At 48.9% G+C, this 12,982-nt stretch overlaps 4 protein-coding genes across 5 annotated transcripts in view; 2 read left to right on the top strand and 2 right to left on the bottom strand.

The window, feature by feature from the left end:
- vps52 (VPS52 subunit of GARP complex) overlaps positions 1-6,802 on the top strand; it is a 41,160-nt gene extending 34,358 nt beyond the window's left edge. The window contains exon 21 of the transcript XR_009767241.1: positions 6,402-6,802. The gene's annotated coding sequence lies outside the window, so the exon portion shown is untranslated. The remainder of the gene's footprint in view (positions 1-6,401) is intronic.
- On the bottom strand, positions 403-5,107 carry LOC133395471 (zinc finger protein OZF-like). Its single transcript, XM_061664399.1, has 2 exons — positions 5,000-5,107; positions 403-2,173 (listed from the first exon to the last, which is right to left on the bottom strand). The coding sequence occupies exons 1-2, from the start codon at positions 5,022-5,024 to the stop codon at positions 1,050-1,052; spliced, it is 1,149 nt and encodes a 382-aa protein (XP_061520383.1). The 5' UTR covers positions 5,025-5,107; the 3' UTR covers positions 403-1,049.
- A 3,019-nt stretch (positions 6,803-9,821) lies between the features above and the next one.
- On the bottom strand, positions 9,822-12,912 carry LOC133395472 (oocyte zinc finger protein XlCOF20-like). Its single transcript, XM_061664400.1, has 2 exons — positions 11,918-12,912; positions 9,822-11,138 (listed from the first exon to the last, which is right to left on the bottom strand). The coding sequence occupies exons 1-2, from the start codon at positions 12,213-12,215 to the stop codon at positions 10,327-10,329; spliced, it is 1,110 nt and encodes a 369-aa protein (XP_061520384.1). The 5' UTR covers positions 12,216-12,912; the 3' UTR covers positions 9,822-10,326.
- LOC133395464 (venom phosphodiesterase) overlaps positions 11,904-12,982 on the top strand; it is a 40,336-nt gene continuing 39,257 nt past the window's right edge. For both annotated transcript variants that reach the window (XM_061664380.1, XM_061664381.1), the window contains exon 1: positions 11,904-12,521. In XM_061664380.1, the coding sequence (XP_061520364.1) occupies positions 12,456-12,521 (66 nt within the window). In that variant the 5' untranslated portion in view covers positions 11,904-12,455. The remainder of the gene's footprint in view (positions 12,522-12,982) is intronic.

The raw sequence follows: 12,982 nt of genomic DNA, 5'->3' as shown, positions 1-12,982 counted from the left end.
ACATTTGTATCCCTTTCATGCCGGAACAGTTTGACTGTGTCACAGTGGAGTTTTTAAGCTTCCGCTCTGGTGTTAGAATTGAGGTTGATTGAGAATCAGACTTGATCAGTCCAACATTTGAGGAGCAGTTTTGCTAATAATTTCTTCATTTGAGGAGCAATTGTTTGTAGCTTAATCGCACAGGGACCCAAAGCAAAGATTTTATGAACCAATCAAAATACAACAATATAATGGGGGAGTTGAATGTAGGGCGGCAGCATCTAATGAATATTTTAGTACCCGAGCATCATCCTGGAAATTCTATCAATTATTTGGGTAAACTATATTTTTGCTTGGTTAAAGAACAATTTGGAATACAAAAGAAAAAATAAGACCTTTCACTTAACACCATATGAGTAATAGGTTTCCTTTTTTTTATATAATCAGTTTTTAGTTCTTAATTTCGCATAAAAGGTAAGGCTTTTTCTTTTTTTATAAACCATGAACAGCCTCTGTACATCTTAAGCAGCAAGTATTTTAGCATTTTGTGACAAAACATTAGGTTGATGGCTGTGTATTTATTTATGAGCTGAGACCAGCTGACATAAGACATTGTTTGGAAATGTCAATTTGTTCAAACTAAAATGAAGAAACCTCGAGACAAAACTAATATTTCCTTCACCAAAACACTCCTCTGTTTGGGTACATGATGGTCCATTTTCCTCTTATTCCTCTCTGGCCACATGAGCCCCATTTTTCACCTGCGTGACTCAAAAGGTTTTGCAACTTGCAGATCATCAGCTTGGCCACGTCACGCAGTGACGCACACTGTGCGTACCGCTGTGGTCGCAGCATACTGTCCTTTGCACGCTTTTAGCAATTATCTTCAAACACGTTGAAGGCATTTCCCAACAAATCTTTGAATTCACTTTGCAGCTCTTTCAAGAGATTTTGGCACCACACCTTACAAATATGACCCCCGCCCAAAATCAAACAATAGAAATCCTTTTTCTGGTTTGGTGCGATGCATTAAGAGATTCTTATCATTATTTTCTCATGACCATTGTTGTTCACCTATACACAATTATGGAATACATTAGGGCGCTATTCAATGTGAAGTCACTACAAAATTGCCAACTGACTCGAGTACATGGGCCAGTGTAGCGGCGCGATTCCCCTACGCAGTCCCAGTGTTTGCACGACGCACGCGTTAAGCGTCCTGGCACGCAGGCGGCAACAGCACACTTGTGTCTTTTGAGCTGAGAGCTCCAGGAGAAGGTGGAGTGGCAAACGATGCAGCTGAAGGGCTTCGCGCCCGTGTGGGTGACCATGTGCGTGGTCAGGCCGCCCTTGCGCGAGAAGCTCTTGGTGCACAGGGCGCAGCGGAAGGATTTGTCACGCGTGTGCGTCCTAACGTGCTGCTCCAGCGTGTGGCGCAGTGTGAAGCGGCGCCAGCAGGCCGGGCAGGCGAAGGGCTTGACGCCCGAGTGCTTCTTGGCGTGCTGCAGCAGAGCCTGGTGGCGCGTGAAGGCCGCGTCGCAGCTGGAGCAGCGGAAGGGTTTTTCCCCCGTGTGCGTGCGCAGGTGCGCATCCACGGCCGAGCGCTGCCGGAAGGTTCTGACGCACAGCGGGCAGCCGAAGGGTTTTACTGCGCTGTGCACCTCCATGTGGCGGCTCAGGTGGTAGCGGTCGTGGAAGGCCTTGGCGCACACGGCGCACACGAAGGATTTGGCTCGCTGGTGCGTGGCGGCGTGGCGCACCAGGCTGTCGTGCTGCGTGAAGGCCGAGCCGCACGCGGCGCAACGGAACGGCTTCAGGCCGCTGTGCGTGCTCACGTGGCGGCTCATGTTCTCTTTGCGCGAGAATCTCTTGCCGCACAGCGAGCAGCTGAAGGGCTTCTCGCCCGTGTGGATCTTCTTGTGCAGATTCAGGTTGGACTTGGAATAGAAGCTCTTTCCGCACTGGGAGCAGGCGGTGGACGCATCCTTGGCTCGCGCTGCGCCGTAAGCAGACGGCAGTCGTGGGCGGCGCTCTACGTCGTCCCGGTCGCGAACGTCGACGCGCTCGCCGCCACGGTGCTCGTCCCGAGCATCGACGCTCTCGCCTCGGTCCGCCTCCTCCTGCTCCTCTTCTTCTTTGATGCGGCCCGGCTCGTCTTCACCCACGATCACTTTCCGGACGTCCGACGGCAAAACTGCAACACCAAAGCAGTTCCGCGTCACATTTTTCGACGAATAAATACGAGCAGTGATTGTCAAAGTGTTGTACAAAGTATGACTTTAATTCTCGTGAGATGATGACATGTTTCCCCCTTAAAAAAAGACAACTTTTTTTTCTAGTAAAACGAACTTTTAACGCACCATAACTTTTTTGTCATTAAAAAAAAAAGACAGGAACGGCAAGGTCAATTCCTTTGTTTTTGTTGTGTACTGAAGACATTCGGGTTTCAGATCAAAAGATGAATACGAGACAAAAGTTCAGGATTCCAGCTTTTATTTCATGGTATTTCACTTCTTGACGTGTTAAGCAACTCAGGACGGAGAACCTTTTGTTTGAAGCCACCCACTTTTCAAGTGAGCAAAGGTATTGGAACAGACATGATTCAATGAACTTTTAAAGTGACTAACGTGAAAGATTTGCTGGCATGACCCTTGCTTGCAACAACTGCATCAAGCCAGCGACCCATTGACTTGACCAGACTGTTGCATTCTTCATTTGAAATGCTTTTCCAGGCCTTTACCGCAGCCTCTTTCAGTTCTTGTTTGTTTCTGGGATTTTCTCAATTCAGTCTCGTCCTCAGGAGGTACAATGCATGCTCAATTGGGTTATGGTCCGGTGAATGACTCGGCCAGTCTAAGACCTTCCACGTTTTCCCCCCGATGAAGTCCTTTGTTGTGTTGGGAGTGTGTTTTGGGTCATTGTCTTGTTACACGATGAAGCTTCTCCCGATTAGCTTGGATGCATTTTTTCTGTAAACTGCCAGACGAAACGGTTTTGTAGACTTCAGAATTCATTCTGCTGCTCCCATCACGAGTTACATCAGCAATAAAGACTAGTGAGCCCGTTTCACAAGCAGCCATTCAAGCCCAAGCCATGACGTGACCTCCACCAAGCTTCACAGATGAGCTTGTGTGTTTTGGATCATCAGCAGATCCTTTTTCTCTCCATGCTTTGGCCTTTTCATCACTTTGTTGGAGGTTCATCTTGGTCTCATCGGTCCATATAACTTTGTTCCCAAAATGTTGTGGCTCATCTCTGTACTTCTTTGCAAAATCCGATCTGGCCTTCCGATTGTTTTTGCTGATGAGTGCTTTGCATCTTGTGGTATGGCCTTTATATTTCTTCTCTCAAAGTCTTCTTCCAACAGTCTATTGTGATACTTTCACCCCTGCCCTGTGAAGGTTGGCAGTCATGTCACAGACGGTTGTCTTTGGGCGTTTCTTCGCAGCTCTCACAATGTTTCTGTCATCAACTGCTGTGGATACCCTTGGCCGACCGGTTCGATGTCTGTTGCTCAGTGCACTAGCGGTTCCTCTCTTTTTCAGGACATTCCAAATTCTTGTATTGGCTACACCCAATGTTTGTGCAATAGGTCTGATTGATTTTCCCTCTTCTCCCAGCTTCAAAATGGTTTGCTTTTATCCCACAGACAGCTCTGTGGTCTTCATGTTTGCTTAAGAGCAAATGCAGTTTGCACAGGTGAAACCCAAAGCCAAAAAAAAGCACTATCTAATGTTTAAGCAATCAATCTAAAAGGCAACACCTGAGCAACTAGAAACACCCATCAGTCAAATGTTCCGATACTATTGCTCACTTGAAAAGTGGGTGGCTTCAAACAAAAGGTGCTCTGTCATCTCGATGTAAATACCGTGAAATAAAAGCTGGAATTCTGAACTTTTGTCTCATATTCATCTTTTGATCTGAAAGCCAAATGTCTTCAGAATACAACAAAAACAAAGGAATAACAATTTTGGAGGGGACTGTATATGGGTATTTTTCCCAAAATTAAGAAAAAAATAACTTCCGTCTCACAAAATTATTATTTTTCCCTTATTTAATTTTGAAAAACATATCTGCATAAAATATAGCAATTGTTCTCAAGAGATTTATAAAAAAAAAAAAAAAAAAAAGCTTTCAACTCGTAAGATGTACTTTTCTTTCTTGACACGTATGTCTATTTTCCCTCAACATTGGGTTTAATAAAAAAAAAAAAAAAAAGTTTGTTTTTAAACTTTCATTTCGGTCCAATTTTTATTGAACTTGTATGTGCCGTTTCTATGTCCATGGACATTGTGTGTATAGCACGTACTGTTGAATTGGATCATTGAAGTCACTTTTTCCCTATATTGAAGCAAAGTGTTAATCTTGAAACGCCATAATGTTACAGCGGCTTACAATACTATGAAATACACTTTTTAGGAACGAACACCTCCGGTGTGTTTTTGATGAACATTAAGGCCTACGACGATGTTGTATTAGAATGTTAGTCAGCATGATGGTACTTAGAGGGCTAAGACTTTTTCGTGGTGCTGCTTGGTGTCAAAAGTTTGATAAGACTTTTGACAACATGATGGCCAACATTCAAATACAGCAGCATACTTGGCCTTCCTTCAAAACTGTATTCATCAAAAACGAGACTGAGGTTTTAGTCTTAAAAAGCATATTTAGTACTATCTAGTATTATTTGAACATAGGACAATACACTTAAATATAGGAAAATGAAAAACTGTTCATAAATAATGACACAACTCAAATTTATAGCACATAAAAGTTAAGTAAAAATTGTACCTAAATAGAATCTCACACAAGGCGAAACATAACTAAAACGACTTTCCCGCATTAAGTCCACATTTTGTTACGAGCACCAGATAGCCAATTAGATTCATTGTTATTATTGTGATTAAAGTACGACTGTTTTGTCTCCTAATTGACCCAAAACGTGTCGCGATGCCCGCGCTAGTTTGGCGGTAGTTAGCTTGTTGCTAACGTTAGTGCGCGACTGGCGACTTTCTCGACCGACCTTCGTCCTCGCTCTGCCGCTGCATCTCTTCTTAATAATATTTGGTTTTGAAAATCTGCTTTGGGCAACCAACTTGTACAAAATGTGCTTCTACTGCTCAACCTTCTTCTTCGCCGACACTGCAGCAGGAGAAGATTAATGGCTTACAGGGCGCATTACGCCCCGTAGTGCGCTGGAGGGCGTACTACAAGGGCAAAATGTTAAATTAACCCTGTTTCTAACAACAACTCCACTACTTGCTCTATTATTATTATTATTGTTATGTTTCATTGTAACAACCGCTGCTATCTAGCTATTGACATCAAAGTAGAAAGCTTTAAGCTTGTTGACGGCGTTCGAAAGATTTGCAGTGGTGACGGGAAGCGTCTGCTTGCTAAACTGATACATTTGCGACACCTCGTGGTCAATGTGTGAACGAACGATGGCTTTGGCGGAAGTCCCTCCTTGTCGACTATTTATTGAGCTCGTCTCATTTCTATATTTGCAACTTCCTAGGTCCCGCTCCTCTCTTTGCATGCTAGCTCCTCCGACAACAAATTCCATCGAGGAGCGAAGATATTAACAGAGGAGAATCAGAATCCTCTTTATTTGCCAAGTATGTCCTGAAAACAAGGAATTTGTCTCCGGGAGTTGGAGCCGGCCTCGTACGACAACAAACAGTCAATTGACAGAGAACACTTCTGAGACATAAAGACGTTGAGAAAAACAGTCACTGAGCAATAAAAGGTTGCTAGTTATCTGGTAATGCCGCTAGAATTTTTGGGGTTTTTTTGACAATCGTGCAAAAGATGCAGAGTCCAGTTCGAATGACTAATATAGCAATAGTCCGGTGCGATGAGCATTGTGCAAAGGGCGCCGAGACTTCAAGGAGTGGATGCGGTTTAAAGTGACGAGTAGCGCGATCATCGGGGACAATGTCGATTGTGCAAATGTTGCAGATACTCTGTCAGTGTGCAAATGGAGCGGATGCTACTCTGGCATGATTGGCCAGTATCGGTCAACAAGAGATATGCAAATAGTGCAGCGTGGCGAGACGACGACAGTGAGTGCACGAGTAAAATATCATTGGCCCCACAGAAATGCGACAACAAACTCAAGACAAAAAAGAAATTGGCAGCATGTTGCAAAGGAATTGTCGGTTTGCTGTTGAAGAAGTTGATGGCAGGAGGGAAGAAGCTGTTGGAATGTCTGCTAGTTCTAGTTTGCATCGATCGGTAGCGCCGACCTGAGGGAAGGAGCCGGAAGAGCCGGTGACCGGGATGCGGAAGGTCAGAGAGGATTTTGCACGCTCTTGTCTTAGTTCTGGCGGCGTGCGAGTCCTCAAGGGTGGGTAGGGGGGTACCGGCAATCTTTTCAGCAGTTTTGATTGTCCGTTGCAGTCGGAGTTTGTCCTTTTTTGTAGCACCACCAAACCAGACTGTGATGGGAGAACGCAGGACCGATTCGATGACCGCCGTGTAGAACCGCCTCAGCAGCTCCCGTGGCAGGCCGTCCTTCCTCAGAAGCCGCAGGAAGTACATCCTCCGCTGGGCCTTTTTGAGGACGGAGTTGAAGTTGTTCACCCACTTCGGGTCCTGAGAGACCGTAATCGCCAGGAACTTGAGGGTCTCGACGGTTGACACAAGGCAGCTGGGCAGCTGTGGCGAAGGATGCCTCCTGAAGTCCACGATCATCTCTGCAGTCTTGAGCGTGTTCAGCTCCAGGTTGCGTCGGCCGCACCGCAGACGAATGATATTATAGTCATAATTTTATTATATTGATCATTTAGATACAAATATTGAATATTATATGAGGACACATTTTGGGGGGTTTCACCAGTAATGATTAAACAAATTGAAACAAGCAGTTGTTATGAATTTAATAATTATCCTTGCAAAATCCATCCATCCATCTTCTACCACTTATCTGAGGTCGTGTCGCGGGGGCAGTAGCTTTAGCAGGGACGCCAGCCACTTCATCCAGCTCTTCCGGGGGGATCCCGAGGCGTCCAGGCCAGCCGAAAAACGTAGTCTCTCCAGTGTGTCCTGGGTCGTCCCCGGGGTCTCCTCCCGGTGGGACGTCCGAATCAGATGCCCCGGCCGCCTCATCTGGCTCCTCTCGATGTGGAGGAGCAGCGGCTCTACTCTCTTCTCACGCTATCGCTAAGGGAGAGCCCGGACACCCTGCGGAGGAAACTCATTTTGGCCGCTTGTATCCGGATCTTGTTCTTTCGGTCATAGGTGAGGGGAGGAACATAGATCGACCGGTAAATCGAGAGCTTCGCCTTTCAGCTTAGCTCCTTCTTCACCACAACGGATCGATACAAAGTCCGCATCGCTGCGGACGCTGCACCGATCCGCCTGTCGATCTACAGTTCCGTTCTTCCCTCACTTGTGGACAAGACCCCAAGATACTTGAACTCCTCCACTTGGGGCAGGATCTCATCCCCGACCCGGAGAGGGCACGCCGCCCTTTTCCGACTGAGGACCACGGTCTCAGATTCGGAGGTGCCGTTTCTCATCCCGGCCGCTTCACACTCGGCTGCGAACTGCTCCAGTGAGAGTTGGAGGTCACGGCTTGATGAAGCCAGCAGAACCACATCATCTGCAAAAAGCAGAGATGCAATACTGAGGCCACCAAACCGGACCCCGTCTACGCCTAGGCTGCGCCTCGAAATTCTGTCCATAAAAGTTATGAAGAGAATCGGTGACAAAGGGCAGCCTTGGAGGAGTCCAACCCTCACCGGGAACGAGTCCGACTTACTGCCGGATATGCGGACCAAACTCTGACTCGGGTCGTACGGGGACCGAACAGCCCGTATCAGGGGGTTCGGTACCCCATACTCCCGAAGCACCCCCCACAGGACTACCCGAGGGACACGGTCGAACGCCTTCTCCAAGTCCACAAAACACATGTAGACTGGTTGGGCGAACTCCCATGCACCGTCGAGGACCCTGCCGAGGGTGTAGAGCTGGTCCACTGTTCCACGCCCAGGTCGAAAACCACATTGCTCCTCCTGAATCTGAGATTCAACTTCCCGACGGACCCTCCTCTCCCGCACCCCTGAATAGAGGAATTGAGGAGGTCTTCGAAGTATTCTCCCCACCGACTCACAACATCCTGAGTTGAGGTCACCAGCGCCCCATCCCGACTATACACAGTGTTGATGGCGCACTGCTTCCCGCTCCTGAGACGGCGGATGGCGGACCAGAATTTCCTGGAAGGCGTCCGGAAGTCTTTCTCCGTGGCCTCAGCGAACTCCTCCCATGCCCGAGTTTTTGCTTCAGTGACCACCAAAGCTGCATTCCGCTTGGCCAGCCGGTACCCATCAGCTGCCTCAGGAGTCCCACAGGCCAAAAAGGCCCGATAGGACTCCTCCTACAGCTTGACGGCATCACTCACCGCTGGGTTCGGGGATTGCCGCCACGACAGGCAGCGACCACCTTACAGCCATAGCTCCGGTCGGCCGCCTCGGCAATGGAGGCGCGGAACACGGTCCACTCGGACTCTATGTCCCCCGCCTCCTCCGGAACAAGAGCAAAGTTCGGTCGGAGGTGGGAGTTGAAACTCCTTCTGACGGGGATGCTGCCAGACGTTCCCAGCAGACCCTCACAATACGTTCGGGTACCTGCCACGTCGGACCGGCGTCTTCCCCCACCGTCGGAGCCGACTCACCACCGGGTGGTGATCGGTTGACAGCTCCGCCCCTCTCTTCACCCGAGTGTCCGAGACATGCGGCCGCAAGTCCGATGACACGACCGCAAAGCGATCGTCGAACTGCGACCTACGGTGTCCTGGTGCCAAGTGCATGTATGGACACGCTTATGCTTGATCATGGTGTTCGTGATGGACAATCCGTGTTGAGCACAGAAGTCCAGTAACAGAACACCGCTCGGGTTCTGATCGGGGGGGCCGTTCCTCCCAATCACGCCCTTCCAGGTCTGTCATTGCCCACGTGAGCATTGAAGTCCCCCAGCAGAACGATGGAGTCCCCAGCGGGAGCGCTCTCCAGCACCCCCTCCGAGGACTCCAAAAAGGGTGGGCACTCTGAACTGGTGTTTGGTGCATAGGCACAAACAAGTCAGGACCCGTCCCCCCACACCAGCTCGGGCTCCTTCCCCGCCAGAGAGGTGACGTTCCACGTCCCTACAGCCAGCTTCTGTAGCCGGGGATCGGATCGCCGAGGTCCCCGCCTTAGGCCGGCGCCCATCTGGCACTGCATGATTTGTGGTGCAAAACTATCTTCAGGGGGGCATCACATTACAACATGGATGGACAAAAAGTGCTTTAATTGGATTCATTTGGTAAAAGAAACAGTAGACTGTTATGCAATGTTGGAATTATGCAACAGCAGCGACGTCATTAATGGAGCCCAACTCGTGTTATATGACCATTTGTCATTAGACTGAGTACTCTATATTGTCCGCTATATAAAAACGCTGATGTTGTGATTTGAAAGTATTGGATTAATCGTTTTAGCCCGAAAGTCAACTCCATACTCCTCTACGTAAAATCCCTTTGTAGTGATTCGGCAGTCGGGAACGAGTGACCGATTCCAAACACTCGGGAATTCGGCACTCATTCCCTACTCCTGAATCACCATCACAGGATTTTTGGTGAACTTTGTGGGGATGATGTTAAGACATCAATCAATCAGTACTTTATTGATCTAACTCAAATGTCTGATGGAGTCTTTAAAAAAACAGTTTTGTCCCGGTTGAGCTGTAGGATATTTATTCTTTGCCATCCAGTACTTCTAAATTTAGAAAGTGAAATTAACAAGTTCGTCAGTTGGGCCGTGGTCAACGGGAGAAACAGAAATGTTGAGTGGAGTATCGTCAGCATAGCTGTGAAAACTGAATCCCTGTCTCCTGCACCATGTCCAAGTTTAAAAGTATTGGACCTCAAATTGAGCCTTGGGGAACGTCACAATCCGACTTGTGACCTCCTGACAAGGCAGTCTTCACCCATCAAATTCTCTGCCAGTAAGTCGGATAATTTTTCCATTCAAAGCTTTTATTCATCTTTGACAGACACAAGAACAAGAAAGGGGGGGAAATTTCACAGCAGAAGAAAAAAAAGGGCACCTATTACAGAAGAAGCTTCTCGCAGCTTGTTGGCTGCCAACTACTAAGAAGAATAAGACGCGTCACGTACATTCACTTGAAGAAGAAAGGCAGGCAGGCGTGGCAAAAGTATGGCCTGTCTGGAGGCCGCGTAGGGGGGCCCTGCTGTGTTCTTTAATCCAACCCTAACCGAGCATCCACATTGTTGAGAGTCCTTATAACATTTGCTACCATCATTTTGCACTTTGTTCCTCAAGATGCATTTATTCATGCAGCTCAATGCTATGGAGACGCCGCTGCCGGCAACGCCGCCCCCCCGCCGCCACACTTGTGGCTCAGCAGATTGACCTTCTGCGTGAAGCCCTTGCGACATACGGCGCAGTTGAAGGGTTTCTCTCCGGTGTGCGTGCGCATGTGTATGCGCACGTTGCCCTTGACCGAGAAGGTTTTGTCGCACACGGAGCACGAGTAGGGCTTGAGTCCCGTGTGCACGCGCACGTGCGACGTCATGTTGACGCGTTGGCGGAAGCGGCGGCCGCAGAAGGCGCAGGCGAAGGGCTTCTCGCCCGTGTGCCGCCGCGTGTGCGTCTTTAGGTAGTCGCTGCGGGCGAAGGTCTCGCCGCACACGGAGCAGGCGAAGGGTCGCTCGTGCGTGTGCGTGCGGGCGTGCTGCGCCAGGGCTTGGCTGTGGATGAAGCCGCTGCCGCACACCGCGCACACGAACGGTTTCTCGCCCGTGTGCGTGCGCATGTGCTTGACGAGGTCGCCCTTCTGCCGCGAGCGCTTGCCGCACACGGAGCACACGTAGGGTTTCTCCGCAGAGTGCGTCTTCCGGTGCCGCTTCAGACGGAAGGCGTTCAGGAAGATTTTGCCGCACTCGGAGCAGGCCGATTGATCGCCGGCCGCCGCCCGCGACCTTTCCTGGAGACGCGGCGGAGACTCCGCTTGCTCTTCTTTTTCCGTGTCGTCCTCGTCGCGGTCGGCTTCTCTGTTGACGGAAAAAGCGGTGGGGTCTTGTTTCTCCGCTTCCTCCTCTTTGATGTGTGCAGGCTCATCGTGCTCTTCTTGAGCCAGCGCCACCTGCTTGACGTCTCCTGAAAGACAGCAAGTACAAATTGACATTATTATTACAATATAGACATTACTATGATGTCATTAGGGCCACAACTGATGGAGGATAATCGATTAATCTGTCGATTTTCCCCCCGATTAATCAGTGAATCGGATTTTTTTTTTTTTTTTAAATAAAAAGAACTTTCCATACAGTGTGGCCAATATGCCAAGTATGTACAGTGTGAGTCATAAACATGTGCAGTGTGTGTGAAGTAAGTAAGTAACGTGACCAAAATAATCTCTTCTCATTTTAGACCCCTGTGCAGGCCATAGTGTCACTCGGATGTACTTGAACCCCGATCCTTCTGGATCTGCGATGCAGGTCTCTGGGGAGGCTGGGCCTGTTTGTCCCCCGAGAGTCCACTATAGAAAACCCCTTTGTAGTGGTTAGGGAATTATTGCGAACGCATTACGAGTACAAAATCCTTTGGTACCTTTTTTTAGGTAATCCTAAAAAAAAATTGTTTACACGAATGAGACATTCAAGGGAAAACCCCGTTCCCGTTATTTTCCGTTCCAAATTCCAAATGTCCATCTCATTCAGGGAACTATTTTCCCCCATTCCAACAACTGCCACACTGCCAAAATTCCTCAGAAAAGTCTCCAATTCGTGAGACATTTTGCAAATGGAACTCGTTTGAGGCGATCAGTTCATTGTTTGTCTATTTGTCACCGATTGCGAATCCCCCGTCCTAAATCTGTGATTTCTTTCAGCGCGCGCGCGTGTGTGTGTGTGACGAGCGGAAGGGGCAAAACCTGCCTGCCTCCGCCTCGTCGTCGTCGTCTTCTTCTGCTTCTCCTTGTTGTTGTTGTTGGGGCTTCCGGTGGCCCACCCTGGCCAAGGGGTCGCCCACGACGCCTTCCACCAGCATCGCGATCTCGTCCGCGGCCGCCGCCAGACGCTCGCTGAGCAGAGCTCGCAGCAACGCAAGTCGGGCCGCCGAGGCCGCTTCCTCCTTTTGCTCTTGTTGGCGTTGCACCCGCACCAGGAAATCTTCCACCGCGGCGCTCATCCGCTCGCGAATAGACGCGCGCAGCAGCTGCAACGCGGCGCACATGGCGGAGGAAAACGAGGCTTCGGTCCGGAGCGTCCAACACGAAGACGCGCATGCGTGCCCGCCAGCTATGGATGAGGTTCCGGACACTTCCGCGTCAACGAAACTCTACTTCCGGTAGCCAATAAAGAGGCGCCGTCGAGAGCAACGGACGGGAAAAGTCCTGTCGCTACCATAGACGGGGATGGGTCGCCACGCCCCGCCGCGCCTCGCCACGCCTCGCCACTTTTGAACTGCGTGCCCATGGCGACGGTCCAAGTCGTCGGTGTGTACAATTACGACAAGGGAACCGGAAGTAACCTTTCGCAGGTATTTAATAGTCGTATGTGTTCATAGCACACGCAAAATGGTAAACCTCATGAAAATTGTTTGAGAAATGAGCAAGTTGCGACTTAATTTCAACATCAATGCTTTGCGTTTGATGGGAACGTCGACTTCCCCGCCGTGGCCGCCACGTCGGTGAGCTGGTGGAAGTGTTTGTATCTATGGCGCTACATTTAGCTACTTTCATGCTAGCCTAGCAACTTTTTTTTTAAGCTATTAAAAAAATCAAATTAAAAAAAAGCAATCACCTTTTGAAAGGTGATTGCAAACATCATACATTTGTCCTGCGGATGACACAAATTGATTTTGTCACTCCAGAAAACGCACGTTGCCTTTTTTTCTGTTTTTGCTTTGTTTTTACAGTTTAGTCTTCTTTCTTGTTCTTCTTGTTTTATTGCTTTTTAAATGATCTTGTAAAGAGATCAAATGTGTCCTCTACTTCTGTC

The sequence above is a fragment of the Phycodurus eques genome, chromosome 20 (genome assembly GCF_024500275.1).
Source record: "Phycodurus eques isolate BA_2022a chromosome 20, UOR_Pequ_1.1, whole genome shotgun sequence".
Taxonomy (NCBI): domain Eukaryota; kingdom Metazoa; phylum Chordata; class Actinopteri; order Syngnathiformes; family Syngnathidae; genus Phycodurus; species Phycodurus eques.
The sequence above is the reverse complement of the archived record's forward strand: the minus strand, read 5'-3'. Positions and strand labels throughout refer to the sequence as shown.